Genomic DNA, 14839 nt, shown 5'->3' with positions numbered 1-14839 from the left:
CAACCTGCATCTAGTTTGAGATCACCTTGGCCAATACCTGCAAATATGCATATTGAGATTAGAGGCTTTTAACTTGTTTAATCCCTCGCAACACTTATGATAGTAGAATAGTAAAGAGTGAAGTGTACATGCGGTCTCTAAATTTGTATGCATATGTTATCTAGGTCCCTGCACTCTCAAAATGTATTTTTGGTCCCCGAACTCTCAAAATACATTTTTAGTCCCCGAACTCTCAAAATATATTTTTGGGTCTCCAAACTTGTCTGCGGTGTCATATAGGTCTAAATGGGCTCCGACCCGCTTCATCCGCTGACGTTGCCACCGCAGACAAGTTCGGGGACCAAAAATGTATTTTAAGAGTTCAGGGACTTAGATGATACATACACACAAGTCTAGGCACCGCTTATAAATCTGTGCCACTCGCGTGTGGGAGCGGCAGAAATTTCAAATATTCCCAGATTATCGGTGGGTACGTGGCCACATCATCCTCATGCATCAGCCATCAGCCAGAAACAATTTGGGTTCGATTCCCTTTTGCAGGCCGTGCATGCCAAGACAAGACAGAGTACGTGTTGGGCTGCCGTGCTGAGACAGTTTGGCTAAGCCCACCATAAAAGTTCCTCCTCAATCTACCGTTGAAGAAGCCCACCTTTGGTCGTGGTCATGGGTTAATGGGTCATACAATTATAAATGTGACTTACAATCCCTCCGTTTCCTATTTTATATTTATATATATATATATATATATTGTATATGAATTGTAATTAATGAAAATATATACATTGATAAATATAGACGGGATCAAAATATCTATAGTAATATAAAACGGATGGTATTATAGCGGAGGGAGTACTATTATGTGTCATGGAAGTGTGCAATAAAAAGAAAATAAATACTAGAAAGCAAAACCGTGCACTTTCTTCGAGACAGCCTCTGGGAGGAGATATGTGCATTCTATCGACACATATGGGTGTCGGATATTATCATGAAAGACTTATCCAGTTATATAGAAGAAGATGGACCGAACAAGTTAATTGAAGATCAAGGCCAAAGCAGTTAATTGGGGATCGGATAGAACTCAAAGCATGTGATAGAGTCCGTTTTCAGATACCTCATGTATCATATTGTAAATGAGTAATTTTATTATTCTTAAGAAAATCTCTTCAGTATCATAATTTATACTTAAACTTTTTAGTACCAAATGAAAGTAAAATATAGATCAGGGGCATAGTCATATTCTTATTATTGTTGGTAACAGAAACTGACATTTCCCCACCACTTAAATGTGAGAAGTGATTAGAACAAGATTGAACACCCGAAAATGTAAACATTTTTTTTATCTTACAAGTTATTTGTACAGTATAGTAGAGTTAAGTAGTAGGTAACTAGGTATATACATCACTCAGTAGATATATATAGCTGTTAGTAGAGGCATGTTCCTTATGACTAACACTCAGTACCAATATCTTCAAATGACCGATGAAAGACTAACAATGTTTTATGTTTAGATAAAAACTTTTATTGATCTTAGACAGTTACATCAAAATAATAGGTAAATGGTACCAATATCATCAAATGACCCATGAAAGACTAACAGTTTTTAGATTATAATTATTGATTTTAGACCATTACATCAAGATAATATCTACACAACAATACAAATATGAATTGTCAATCTTGGCTCTGCTTGTTAAGTATTGGGTGAGTTTGAGAGTATAGAGAAGAAAATGTTCACGCAAAAGAAGATATCTCTTATAAATGAAGCTTTAGTTATTGTAACCTTGATAAATGAATTGTTATATATTTTTTAAAGTAATGTATAGATAAAAAAATAAAAAAACATATCGTTAAACATTAAAATTAGAAAAACATGCTCACGAGAAAAAAAAAGTTTATTTTTTCCATCATTCATTGAAGTCAAACAACGGGCCTCAAGTCCACTCTCCGCGGTACGTGCAGAGGCGTTGCGTCCCGGCCGCCGCCATCTGCGTACGTCCGTCTCCGTGCAAATTGCAAGCAACAAGTCGAGATCGATCGACCGATTAATTGTTCATGTCGGCCACTGGGCTTCTCTCTCTCCGAACAGTACACGAGATGATCCTATCAGAACCGGATATTCGATCACACCTAATATTTCGCCGCGACAGGTAGGAGTGGTAGACCGTTTATCTTTTCTTTTTCCAATAAAATTTTTGAGTTGTGTTTAAAATATTGGAGCTAAAATTTTATAGATTTTTGAGATAAAAAATTTAAAGGTTAAATAGGATCGTGAAAGAACCAATAATCTTGGCCCATTCTCGCACCTAGGCTGATATGTAACTATTCACTGTATACAAATATAAAACATTCTAAAACTAAATATAAACAAACAACTGCCGATTTGTCTTGGAATCTTACTTGTATAGACTGCGTTCGGCGGTTGGATAGATAACCAATTAGTACATTAATTAATTGATTAATTATTAGTTATAAAATATTATAAAATAGGTTGATATAATTTTTTGAAGCAACTTTTTATAGAAATTTTCAGAAAAAACATATTGTTTAGCATATCGGAAATCCTGCACGTGAAAAACCGAGTGATTCTAGGTGAGTGATAGGGGAGAAGAACGCTGCCTACAGTATATAGTTAGGCTATGTATAGTTTTCAAAAACTTTTCCAAAAACATCACATCGAATCTTTAAATATCTAAATGAAGCATTAAATATACATGAAGATTAAAACTAATTACACAGTATGGAGAAAATCGTGAGACGAATCTTTTAAGCATAATTAGGACGTGATTAGCCATAAGTGCTACAGTAACCAACATGTGTTAATGATGGATTAATTAGACTCAAAAGATCCGTCTCGCGGTTTACAGGCGGAATCTGAAATTTGTTTTGTAATTAGACTGCGTTTAATACTTTAAAATATGTGTTTAAAAATTTGATGCGATGTTTTTTTTAAAAAAAATGCAGCCTTAAGCTAGCCGTAGTACGACTAAAGCACGCGTCAGCTGCTGCGTACTGTGCTGGGCCCGTCCGCGTTTCGCCGTTCCCCACGAGCATTTGGAATGAAGTTGATCGAATGGATTTGCTTCGAGTTGGTTGCTGCCCAGGCACGGATCGATGCAACGCAGTGGCCGGCCGTTTTCGTCCTGCTGCTGCTGCTACTTTTGTCTGATCGATCCATCCATTCGTGGTACTTTCTTCATATTTTTATATATTTTTATGTATAACACCGTTAATTCTTAGAATCACGTTTGACCATTTGTCTTATTCAAAATTTATATCTAAATATGCAAAATTATAATGCATAATTAAAGTTTCTATAATAATAAATCATATTATAACAAAATAATTAATAATTATATAATTTTTTAATAAGACAAATGGTCAAACGTGAACTTAAAAGTCAACGGTGTCATAAAAAAATATGGAGGGAGTATGATCGCGTCCATCCATGTAAGCACATGTGTTACTCACAGCGTGAAAAGTTCACCTACGGTACTGGACTCCTCTCTCGGTCTCGGAGCGGATCGCGCGTCCATATACGATGATCAACGATGTAGTAGTAAGGAGTAATATGATTTGAGGGTTCCGAGTAGGGGTGGAAACGAGTCAGGCTCGGCTCGGCTCGTGGAAGCTCGCGAAATGTCTGGCTCGGCTCGGTACTCGAACCGAGCTGCACATGAGGCTCGGCTCGGCTCATGGTCCGGCTCGAGCCGGCTCGCGAGCTTTGCCAACACAACAATCAGCAAAACATACACTGATACATATCCTATGCCAATTAATAATTCTTACACTGTGCGTGACATGACCATGAATTAGCGTAGGCCATGCATAGAATTCCAAAAGGATCAAAATATTAAGACATCCAGGCAATATATATATTTACATGCAACACATGATATGTCTGTGCCCTGCAAAAGTCTATTTTTAAACTGAGTCTATTTAGCTCGTGAGCCGCTCACGAGCTGGCTCGGCTCAGCTCGATTCAGAAACGAGCTAAAACCTAGGCTCGGGCTCGGCTCGTTTAGGATTCGAGCCGAGCCGAGCCAGGTGAGCCCGAGCCGAGCTCACGAGCCCGAGCTTTTTGCCCAGCCCTAGTTTCGAGAGAGAATTTGATCATCAGAGAGCTTCGGCTGAGTTCTTTTCCTTGGCTTTTCCTTCGTTTTTGTGTGGATTTTTTCTGAGTTGCTAAACACTATTTTTTAATAAAAGATCATCATCTCATATTTCAAAAGCAAATTTTTATTAATTTTATATATACCTTGCGCCCTTGCGCCATGAGGCACAATGGCGTATGATCACCGTCGTCATCGCTCAAGTTGGAGAAGAGCAGCTCCGTGCTTGATGACGATATGGTCATGGTAGCGACACCTTTGCTCTTGGTGTCGCTTGACTTGAGCTCCTCCTCTTTGTCGCTGTCATTGTCGCTTGAGAACCATTCTTCACCAATGTAAGCTCTCTCGGGCCTTTTCTTAAAATACTTGGTCTTGCCCTTGCGCTCCTTGTTCTTAGTGAGCTTGGGGCAATCCGCTATAAAGTGCCCAAACTCCTTGCACTCATAGCATGTTTTCTTGGATTGCCTCTTGTACCGATCCTCATCCTTTCTCCCATAGCTCTTCTTGCGGAGGAATTTCTTGAATTTGTGGACCAAGAGAGCGAGTTCTTCATCCTCACTCTCCGAGTCACTTGAGCTCTCTTCTTGAAGCTTGGAGCTAGTCTTCTTTGCCTTGAATGCAATCTCCTTGTTCTTGGCTTGGGCGGCATTGGTGGCGTATTTCTTAACTTCCTTGGCTTCTTCCTCCAAAAGTTCATGCGAGATGATCCTTGAGAGCATGTCACTTGGAGTCATTCTCTTGAAACCGCTTGACTCACGAATCAAAGTCATCAATGTAGGATTCCTTGGTAAAATTGCCCGAAGCAAGCGGTTCATCACCACATGATCCGTCATGTCTTCACTCCCAAGGCCACGGATCTTGTTCACTATGACCATCATCCGGTCATATATCTCTTGAGGTGTTTCGTCATCTTCCATCACGAACCTCCCTAGCTTCCCTTCAAGACATTCAATCTTGGATTCTCAAACCTCTCTTGGTCCTTCATGAGCAATGCGGAGTGTGTCCCAAATCTTCTTGGCTTCATCAATTTGATCAACCTTGTTGAATTCCTCCAGGCTCAAGGAGTTGAGAATCACACTTGCCGCTTAAGCATTGCGGTGGATGAGGAGCTCTTACGCTGGAGTGAGATCTTCTTCATCTTCCGGCATATCCTTCACACATGTGCACACAACTTTTCAAACACTTGGATGCAAGGAGATTAGATGAAGTCTCATTTTATGTTTCCATGTCCCATAGTGAGTGCCATCAAAGGAAGGTGCACAGCCGGAAGAGATAGAAATGTTAGATGAGAAAATATTGAGTTTAGAGTAATCAAACTCAATAGAGGCTCCCTTTTTGGTAGAGCCTTCTCCACCATCTTCATCTTTACGGTTGTTGTTGGAAACGTCGCTAGTCTTGTCTCCCATCTTGGATCACTTCAAGCTTTTAAGCCTTTTCAGAAGAATAGGCTCTGATACCAATTGAAGTTCCAGAGAGACAGCCTAGAGGGGGGTGAATAGGTGTCCTGAAAATTCTTTCAAATTGCAGCGGTCAGTACAGGGGCCGGATCGTCCGGGCCTATGGCCGGACCGTCCGGTCAGTGAAAAATACAGACTTGACAGTCTACTTTTTCGGTGATGTTCCTGGGAACGTGATGTGATTGTGTGTGGAATAAAACAGCAGAAAGATCGTTGGAACAAACAGAACACGAAATCACAAGAACAAAGACACGAGATATTTATCCCGAAGTTCGGATCTTTTGATCTTACTCTCCGTTCCGGTTAGTGAAAAATGTAGACTTAACAGTCTACTTTTTCGGTGATGTTCCTAGGAACGTGATGTGATTGTGTGTGGAATAAAACAGTAGAATGATCGCAGGAACAAACAGAACACGAAATCACAAGAACAAAGACACGAGAGATTTATCCCGAAGTTCGGATCTTTCGATCTTACTCTCCGTTAAGGCGCTCCTACGAGCGGGATCTCTCTCGATCCTTTCCCTCTCTTGGCTTTCTCCCACAAGGCCAACACAGGTCTCCAAATTCACACCTAGGGACTAGCAACCCTTTCGATCGATCACCAAGGTCAAGATCAAGGCGGCTTGTCTAGCCCCAGATTGCAATTCGCTTTACCCTGCAACCTTCTATGAGAAAGCACAAGAATCCACTATCAATCTTACCTATTTCCTTGCGGAGGTTAGTCACCAACCTTCACAACTTGTTCCCGAGCGATCCACACAAATCGAAAGCTCGCGGGCGACGCCTATCCGTCTAGGAGATCAATCTCCAAGAGTAATAGGCTACTTTGACTCCACATGCATCCATCATCGCCCGAGAATGAACACTCTATCACTCACTAACCTTAACACTCTCTCTAAGACATGATCCAACGATTAATCTCTCTAGGAGGTGTTTTGCGTTAGTGGGGAAGCTTGAGAGGTGCTAAACTTGACCTAGCAACCAGAGAACTCGAACAGAAAGCCTCACCAACGGCTAGATCTCAAGAGCCTCTTTTATAGGCTGGCAGACGTCACTTAGCCATTGGAAAAGAAACCTAACCGGACTATCCGGCTAGGGGGCCGAACCGTTCGGCTGACACTTAACTCACTCACTCAGAGCAGGGGCCGAACCAAGATCTAGACCGTCCTGCCACCGGACTGTTCGGACAGAGGGCTAGACCGTCCAGTCCCTATTGCTTGGAAAAACAGCACCGAGACTCCCCTCGACTTTGACTCAACTCTGACCACTCTTGGATGCATGCTTAGCTTCTGGTGACCCCTCTTAATAGTACGGAGTTCCTATGACTCAAAACAAAAAATAAAATCTCCTTATATTTCCTTCGCCTTCATAGAACGGTCGCTCCGGGTCACACATGCATCAAGTAAGTCGTGTAATCCTTCAATCGAATTAATCCTATAAATGTCTCTGCAATCACAGCTCATTAGCGCACACATACTTGGCTAGCATTGTCATTAATCATCTAAAACTTTGTTTAGGGGCTAGATGCACTTTCAAGGGTAACTGTAGAAACATGATAAGAATGTGTGTACAAAGCACACGGTTGAAAAAGGGTAGGAAAATAATATAAGATAGGTTATTCGGAACCCAGGAATTGGGTAAACAAATGAATATTGCAAATCAACTAATCCTCAAGTATAATTCACTGGTTCATGTGTCAACAATTTGGGTCAATTTGATTTGCCTAGGATTTAGCAAAGGAATGGAAAAAAAAAAGAGGAATGTGAAGATGTTTCAGTTCATCTATATAGAATCTATCGCAAATGGAAGTTTTCCTTCTATTTTCCTATGCCCCAACCCTTCAATCCAAATGAACAAGTAGTGCCAAATCCTACAGAAATTGAATCCCTCAAATTTCCCTGCAACATTCCTACAAACCAAAGGAGCCATAGAAAATGGATATTAGTTCTACTTTATTTTTTGCGTTGTAGTAGCTAGCCTTAATTAATTTTACCCTAATTTTAAACGGCAGGGCAATTTTGGTATTACAGGGTTGGACTCGGTGCACTCAGCCAGTGTGCCCTTTTTCAATTCACTTTTGTGATGTTTTAGCTGATGGTGATCAGTCATGGTATCCATCGAGCGGCAATTGTATATAGACGATTATCGTCAGCGTTAACACACTTTTTCAAACAACCGGCGTAATTAAAGAAGAGATCACAGAATTAGAATAATAATAACTTTTTTGTACCATGCATGATTAGCAATGATCTAACCTTACCTCTCTCTGGGCAGCCGTCGTCTCAAAGCCAAATTAACTGAAGACGAAAGGACGAATTCAATTGCCCAAGTCCCTCTCGGCCGTACCCCCAACGAAGGCGATCGACGACTTGACTTAGATGCGTGCGTGCCCCGTCGATTACCTGTACTGCTTATGCATCTCCTTGCAAATTGCAAGCAAGCGACATGCATTGGGGTATCGGCTTTGGTCATGTCGACCCTTTTTTTCTCACGCCGAGCAGTAAGAAGAGTGATGGATATCCAACCCAATCACGCTGCTGATCGAGTAGTCTTACTGTTATCTTGTTGAAGAAGAGGCTAGCTGCCGTTCACCGGATCCGGCCGGCTCAGCTAATTAATTGCAGCTAGTCGCTAGAGAGGTTGATATGAGATGCTAGCTTGATCAAGTTGGTACGTAGCCGAGCCGAAACACGTACGGGTGAGAGCCATATGTTGCGAGACAAATCTATGGCATGCTGTTTCGTCAAAGTTGGTAACTAGCTTAGGCTTTTGTCCCCGTAAGTTAACTTATCTTCTTTTTTCACCCGCACATTTTCTAAACTGTTAAACGGTGTATTTTTTAAAAAATTCTATATAAAAGTTGTTTTAAAAAACATATTAATCTATTTTATATTTTTCTAATAATTAATTAATCACGTACTAATCTATTACTATGTTTTTCATGTCAGAGATAAGTTAACTTATCCCCTCAAGCCGAACGCAGCCTTATACTTCCGTGCAAGAGATAAGTTAACTTATCCCCTCAAGCCGAACGCGGGCTTAGTATAAGGCCTTGTTTAGTTGACAAAAATTTTTGGCAAATGGGTCACGTCGAACGTTTGACTGGATGTCGGAAGAAGTTTTCTGACACGAATGAAAAAACAAATTTCACAGCTCGCCCAAAAACCGTGAGATGAATCTTTTGGGCACTGTAGCATTGGCTAATCATGCACTAATTAGGCTCAAAAGATTCGTCTCACGATTTCCTCTATAACTGTGGAATTAATTTTTATTTTTTATCTATGTTTATTGCTCTTTTAAGTGTTCAAAGATTCGATGTGATGTTTTTAGGAAAAAAATTTAGGAACTAAACATGACAAGTTACAGTTAGGGGTTGTTTTTAGGAAAAAAAATCAGGAACTAAACATGACAAGTTACATTTAGGGGTTGTTTAGATGTGGCTAAACTTTTTAGCCCCATATCATATCGGATGTTTGGACATAGAAATATTAAACGTAGACTAATTATAAAACTAATTATAGAAATGAGAGCTAATTCGCGTGACAATTTTTTAAGCCTAATTAATCCATAATTAGAGCATGTTTACTATAGCATTACATAGGCTAATTATGGATTAACTAGGCTAAATAGATTCGTTTCACGAATTAGTTTAAGATTATAGTTGAGTTTTATTAATAGTCTACGTTTACTATTTAATTTATAATAAGTGTCAAACATTTAATTTATAATAAGTGTCAAACATGGGACAAGGCCATCGGTCCATCCTAACCTATGCTAGCTTGGTCGCTGCGCTACTGCTACAAATGTATGGATGTGCCAGACAGCAGGAGAAATTCGATCGCTACACAGATGATTAGGTAACGTATGTGCCGGACACGGCAGGGGATATTCCCACCCTTATCTAAGCTTATGTTTATACTTATAAATTTAAATTTAAATTTTTAATCTTAAATTTAGAGTTGATTTTAGGTTTTTTATCGAAATTTATTTTCTAGCATTAGTTTTTAGATCGATATAAATACGTATATTCATAAATTATTTTTATTTATACAATATTATTTTGTTTTTTTATGAAAAAGCTAAACAACCATCCCCTCGCATGCTACACAGATGATTAGGTAATGTATGGATGTGCCAGACACGGCAGGAGAAATTCGATCGCTACACACATGATTAGGTAAGGGACTAGCTATATAACTCCTATAACTCCTGATAAAAAAATCCCCTAAAAACACTTTCAAAATATCTGGCGTTTTAGATAAGGTAGAGGTTAAACTTTTATAACTTCAACGGTAAATAACTTTTTAAATATTCACATTAAAAGAATGGATCTTATATGTATAGATTAATCTGTATTTCAACAAAGTCAATAAATTTATTAATAGAGAAATTTTATTGTCCCTAATAAAGTAAAAGTTTTGTACCTCTGATTACATATTACCTTGACATAACATGTTTTATAGTAGTACTAGAGCATGATATCTCTCAATACCTTTCTAAGAATGATAAAATTATATTTATAATGGTCAAAGTTATTTCCTAAAGACTATTTGGTTTGTCCAAAACAACAAATATTATGGATTCGGAGGGACTGTGGTAACCAAGCTACCACTAAGGGACAGTAATGATAACTGCATAGTTTGATTTGATGATTTTTACCCAAATTCAAAATTTTAAAATACTTAAAGATCCAAATAAATTCCTACGAGCAGTACCTGATTTCTAATGTTATATGGTGAACGAAGTTTGTGATAATAATAAAGCTTACTTCTATTTTGGGGCTCCGCCAAAATTGAAAAATTTAAAAATAAAACATGTGTTGGGATATTATTTCTACTTAAGAAATGTACTAAAATTTATGCCAAAAAATTCATGCAATATTGCATAATTTTTTATAGCTATTTACTTTGTTTTCTTAAACTTTCCACATTTTTCTAGTATTTTAAGTATGTTTTACAATTTTTTCTATTTTTTAATTTCATTGCACTGATATTACCGTAGCGAACCCTGCAGGGTTCAAAATTATAAAATATGAATTCATTGTGATTTTTACCGTAACCACGCTACCGCTCAAAGATGGCATCGGCAATTCGGCATCGAATATAGACATATAGTTCGGCGAACCCTGCCCTGATAGCAGTAGTACGGAACCGCAGGTTGGATGCAACGCCCTCGAAACTATCTGCGGAGATATATATAGCAGTGGCCACCAAAAAGCAAATCTGGGTTCGTTCGGCTACCGGGACCGTGCTACATCACAGGGAGAAAGATTTTTTTTTCCTCTTAACGGAGTACCATTACGTCCGTACACCAACGCCTCGATCGACGGTGCGTGCAGCGTGCGTGCGTGCGTGAGATGAGACCAGCTCACACGTCTCACGATCCCCCATCCATCCCCACGACGACCCCACCGCGCTTCCACCCACGTCGCTGCGTTTGTGCCGTGCGTGCGTGCGTGCGTGCCGCGCGGGTGCCGCCCCGTATCAGTATCAACGACAGAAATTATTGCTATTTAGATCCAGAGATTTTTTAGTCACTTGTCATACTAGATATTTAGACGTTAATTAGGAGTATTAAATATAGACTGATAATAAAACTAATTGCATAAATAAAGGTTATTTTATTACACAAAATTTTTAAACCTAATTAAGTCATGATTAGTAAATATTTACTGTGGCATCATATTTTCTAATTATGGACTAATTAGGCTCAATAGATTTGACTCGTAAAATAGTCCAAAGTATAAGGTAGATTTTATTAATAGTTTATATTTGATACTTCTTATAAGTGTCCATACATTCGATGTGACGTAAAAAAAATAGCTCGGTATCCAAACAGGGCTTAGCCTGGCACAGCTCGCCCTCGTCCTCCTCCTCCTTCGCGCGCACGCACGCCACGCGCGGGCCGCGGAACCGTGCTGCGTGCGCGATCCACACGACGATTTCCGCGGGGCTCGCGCTTGCCCCGCGGGGCGCGGAGGCGCGTGCCGTGCAGGCGCCGCACGTCATCCATCGCTTGCTTGCGCGAAACCCGCCCCGGCCCGGCCCCGACGGTGCGCGTCATCGCGCCCCCCACCTTTTTCGATCTCAATCGGACAAAATATCGCGCGCGCCCGCGGGGGTCGCAACAAACTTTGCGTGCGTGCGTGGCCGGCCCCCACGTTACCGGTCAGATACTAGGAAACACCGCTGGGGAGCGAAAGCCGCAGCCGGCGCGCGAACTCAGTGATGAGTAGTGAAGCGATACCGGTGGGGGGTAGCGCGCAGGAGCAGCCCGTTGAGCAGAGACCAAAGCCCCGTCGAAGATTAGCTACTTTGAGAAACAGTTTTTAGCACACGGATATAGGTACATCCATGTGTTTGCATGTCATCTAAATAGTTATAAAAAATATGAAAAAAATTAATAAGATAGATAAATATGAGTTATATCACTCCACAAATATACAAGTTTAAATTCAACTTCTACAAGTTATAGCAAAAAAACAAACAAAACTGAAACTAACTATACGCATATTATAATTGTTTTTGTCTATAACTTATAGAAGTTGAATTTAAACTTGCATCTTGGTAGATGCAATGATATAACTCATATTAAACTATCTTGTTAAAATTTTTTCATATTTTTTGATGACTATTTAGATGACATGCAAACAACCGATATATACACCCATGTGTTAAAAAACTGTTTCCTTAGCTACTTTCACAGTATTTATTCGCACGTTTTTCAAACGGTCAAATAATTCGTTTTTATGTGAAAAGTTTTCTATATAATATTTTTAAGAAGTATAATAAATTTATCTTCAATTTTTAAGTGTTTAGTTGTAGATTAATCATATGCTAATAATATTTTTTATTTTACGTGTAGTTAATGGGTTAATTATAAATGACAAAAATAACGCACCCAAAGCTTATATCCAATGCAAGTAGACGCAACGCCCGGACCCGGACGAGTCCAATTGCAGATAAAGAACGGCAGCAAGTTCTTCTTTTCCACTCTGTGCGTGTGGACAGCGAATATACGTGTCTATACTCCACGCACCGAAACAAAAAGTGACGTGTCGTATATGTGCTTAGCACTTGGCGAATCTAAATCCCAACTTTTTACGCAAGATATTTCCCAGATTTTTTTCTCGATGGTTGTGCACACACGTTTCCCGAACTATTAAATAATATTTTTTTAAAAAAACTTTTGTATAAAAGTTTATCATCTTAAATTTTTAAAATAGATTTTAAACTTGGCATTGGTTAATTGTATCATTTATACTACTAAATAATTCTCAAAAAATCAAATAATCTTTTATTTTCTACCAAACATCTCTAAAAGAACACAGCCCCAAGGCTACGTGGTATTTTAGATAGCTAAGATTTTAGAATCAAATTAATATCTAATATATTAAAAGCTATTTAATGATATAAATAGCTAAACTAACTATTAAAAAAACTTGTTTAGAAAGATCGGATAAGAAATTTTTATATAGAAAATTTGGCATAAATTGTGCTATTTAGGAGCTTGAAAAGCGTGTCCATAAAAATCTAAAAAATGATTAGAACACTGTCGTAGACCCTGTTCTTTCTTGTTGAAAGATGAAAAATGATAGATTTTTTTATTTTGTGATAGTAGCTATTTAATGGTATAAATAATAGAATTAACTAATATAAAATTAAAAAATCTACTTTAGAAATATTAAACATGAATTTTTATTATAAAACTTTTTTAGAAAAAAACCTAAACGGTTCGGAAAACGACCGAAAAAAAATGGCTGAGGAAAGAACCCAGCACGTCCTCTAGTGCGCACAGATCGACGATCGACCGAGAGCCATGGCAAATGGCACCACAGTGCACACCACGAACACATTCCTTTCCTTTCCTTTCTCCTCTTCCCTTAAGAAATATGAATGAACAGCAACGAGAAAAGGCCAAGCCAGCTCCTGCTGATTAACAAACAATCACTAGTAAACAAACAAACAAGTAAGCAAGCCATTCAATTTTCCATCAATTGCTCCAGCTCCTAATAATCCAAGCTAAATCGAACTGCATCTCACCAGCAGTGTGCAGTGCGAGGGGGGGGGGGGTCCAGCCGCACGAAAAGGAATCGTCTAATTACTGCCTTGCATGATTGTGCCCATGGAACGGAAGAAAAAAGCAAATTAGTAGTAGCCAGGGAGATCTACCCAACAAATTGCGGGTCACTAGTGGTGGTGAGGGCGATGTGTGCTGATCAGTTCAGTGAACCTGGGGAGGCAGTGGGATCCATGGCACGGCAAACGGACGCCGGAGGTAGGCATCAACGCTGCCAACTGGGTGAGCCCAACCGAGGCAAAGCACTCATCGATGGTTGTTGTTTCTTTGCAGCCCCTGTCAAATGCGGTCCTTTTCCCTGCTGCCAAGTGCTTTGTGTCCTCATCGCTGTTCATCGTCTCATGCAAGGCAAGAGTGATGACCCTTTGTCACCTGTCAGGGATTTGTTCGGGGGAGTTTCTCTCGGTTGGAGTTTTTCGTAGAGTCTTTAAATGTCATAAGCTCTCCCAAACAACACTCAGCTTCCGATAATCTAGAGTTACAGAATCCAGAAAAATGGACTAGAAGCCAGAAGCTAGATTTCTTAGCTTTTTCATATTCTAAGGGTCTATTTGGGGAGCTTTAGATTCTAATAAATAGTTGCTTAGTAGCCAATTTTTGAGGATCTTAAAAAACTCTGAACTCAGTTTCTGGCTTTTTAGTTTATTTCTCAGAAGTTGTGAACCATTTCAAATAGCTTCTAACAAAAGCAGTTTTTGAAAAAAAAACTGTTACTAAGAGAAGCTCCACAAATAGGTCCCAAGAAACTAGCTTCTCACGAGTTGTTTCTTAGAATCTTAAGCTTTCCAAACAGATCCTAAAGCTATTTGGAGCACGAGGAATCAGAAAAAAAAAAGTAATGAGTGGTACTACCCAAACATTGTATGGTGATGAATTATAAAGACGGTTGAAAACGTAGGAATTCTCGTGTTTCAGGTCACCTTTCGAACGAAGGAATTTTGAGGGGATGGGCCGATTTCGCATGAAAATCCTGTAAAATTCATGCGTTTTTGCTTGTCTCGTCGGACGCAGCAGTAGTTCGGTAGACGTAATCTCTGGCATGAGCATTCGTCATGCAGGAGAAGTCCAGGTGCTTACGAATGGGTTTTTCTTCAGGAATTCGGATTCTGGATTTTTCAAAGATCCCGATCCGTGTAAGCTCTGCTTGCACCGAGGTAAATTTCCATAATTTAAACCCAGGAGCTAGACTTTGTG

The 14839-nt window shown here is 39.5% G+C and overlaps 1 protein-coding gene across 1 annotated transcript; it reads right to left on the bottom strand.

The window, feature by feature from the left end:
- Positions 1-10: 10 nt before the first annotated feature.
- Positions 11-5026, bottom strand: LOC107304895. Its single transcript, XM_015840878.1, has 2 exons — positions 4256-5026; positions 11-37 (listed from the first exon to the last, which is right to left on the bottom strand). Exons 1-2 carry the CDS (start codon positions 5024-5026, stop codon positions 11-13), a joined length of 798 nt encoding a protein of 265 aa, XP_015696364.1.
- Positions 5027-14839: the final 9813 nt, after the last annotated feature.

The sequence above is a fragment of the Oryza brachyantha genome, chromosome 9 (assembly GCF_000231095.2).
Source record: "Oryza brachyantha chromosome 9, ObraRS2, whole genome shotgun sequence".
In the NCBI taxonomy this organism is placed as follows: Eukaryota; Viridiplantae; Streptophyta; class Magnoliopsida; order Poales; family Poaceae; genus Oryza; species Oryza brachyantha.
The sequence above is the reverse complement of the archived record's forward strand: the minus strand, read 5'-3'. Positions and strand labels throughout refer to the sequence as shown.

What these genes read in the sequence shown, in the direction of transcription:
- LOC107304895 (XM_015840878.1), bottom strand. Translation starts at nt 5,026, where the DNA reads ATGGAAGATGACGAAACACCTCAAGAGATATATGACCGGATGATGGTC. An exon ending in TCATGGCGCAAGGGCGCAAG is followed by an intron (nt 38 to 4,255) that starts GTATATATAAAA and finishes GCATATTTGCAG; the next exon opens with GTATTGGCCAAGGTGATCTC.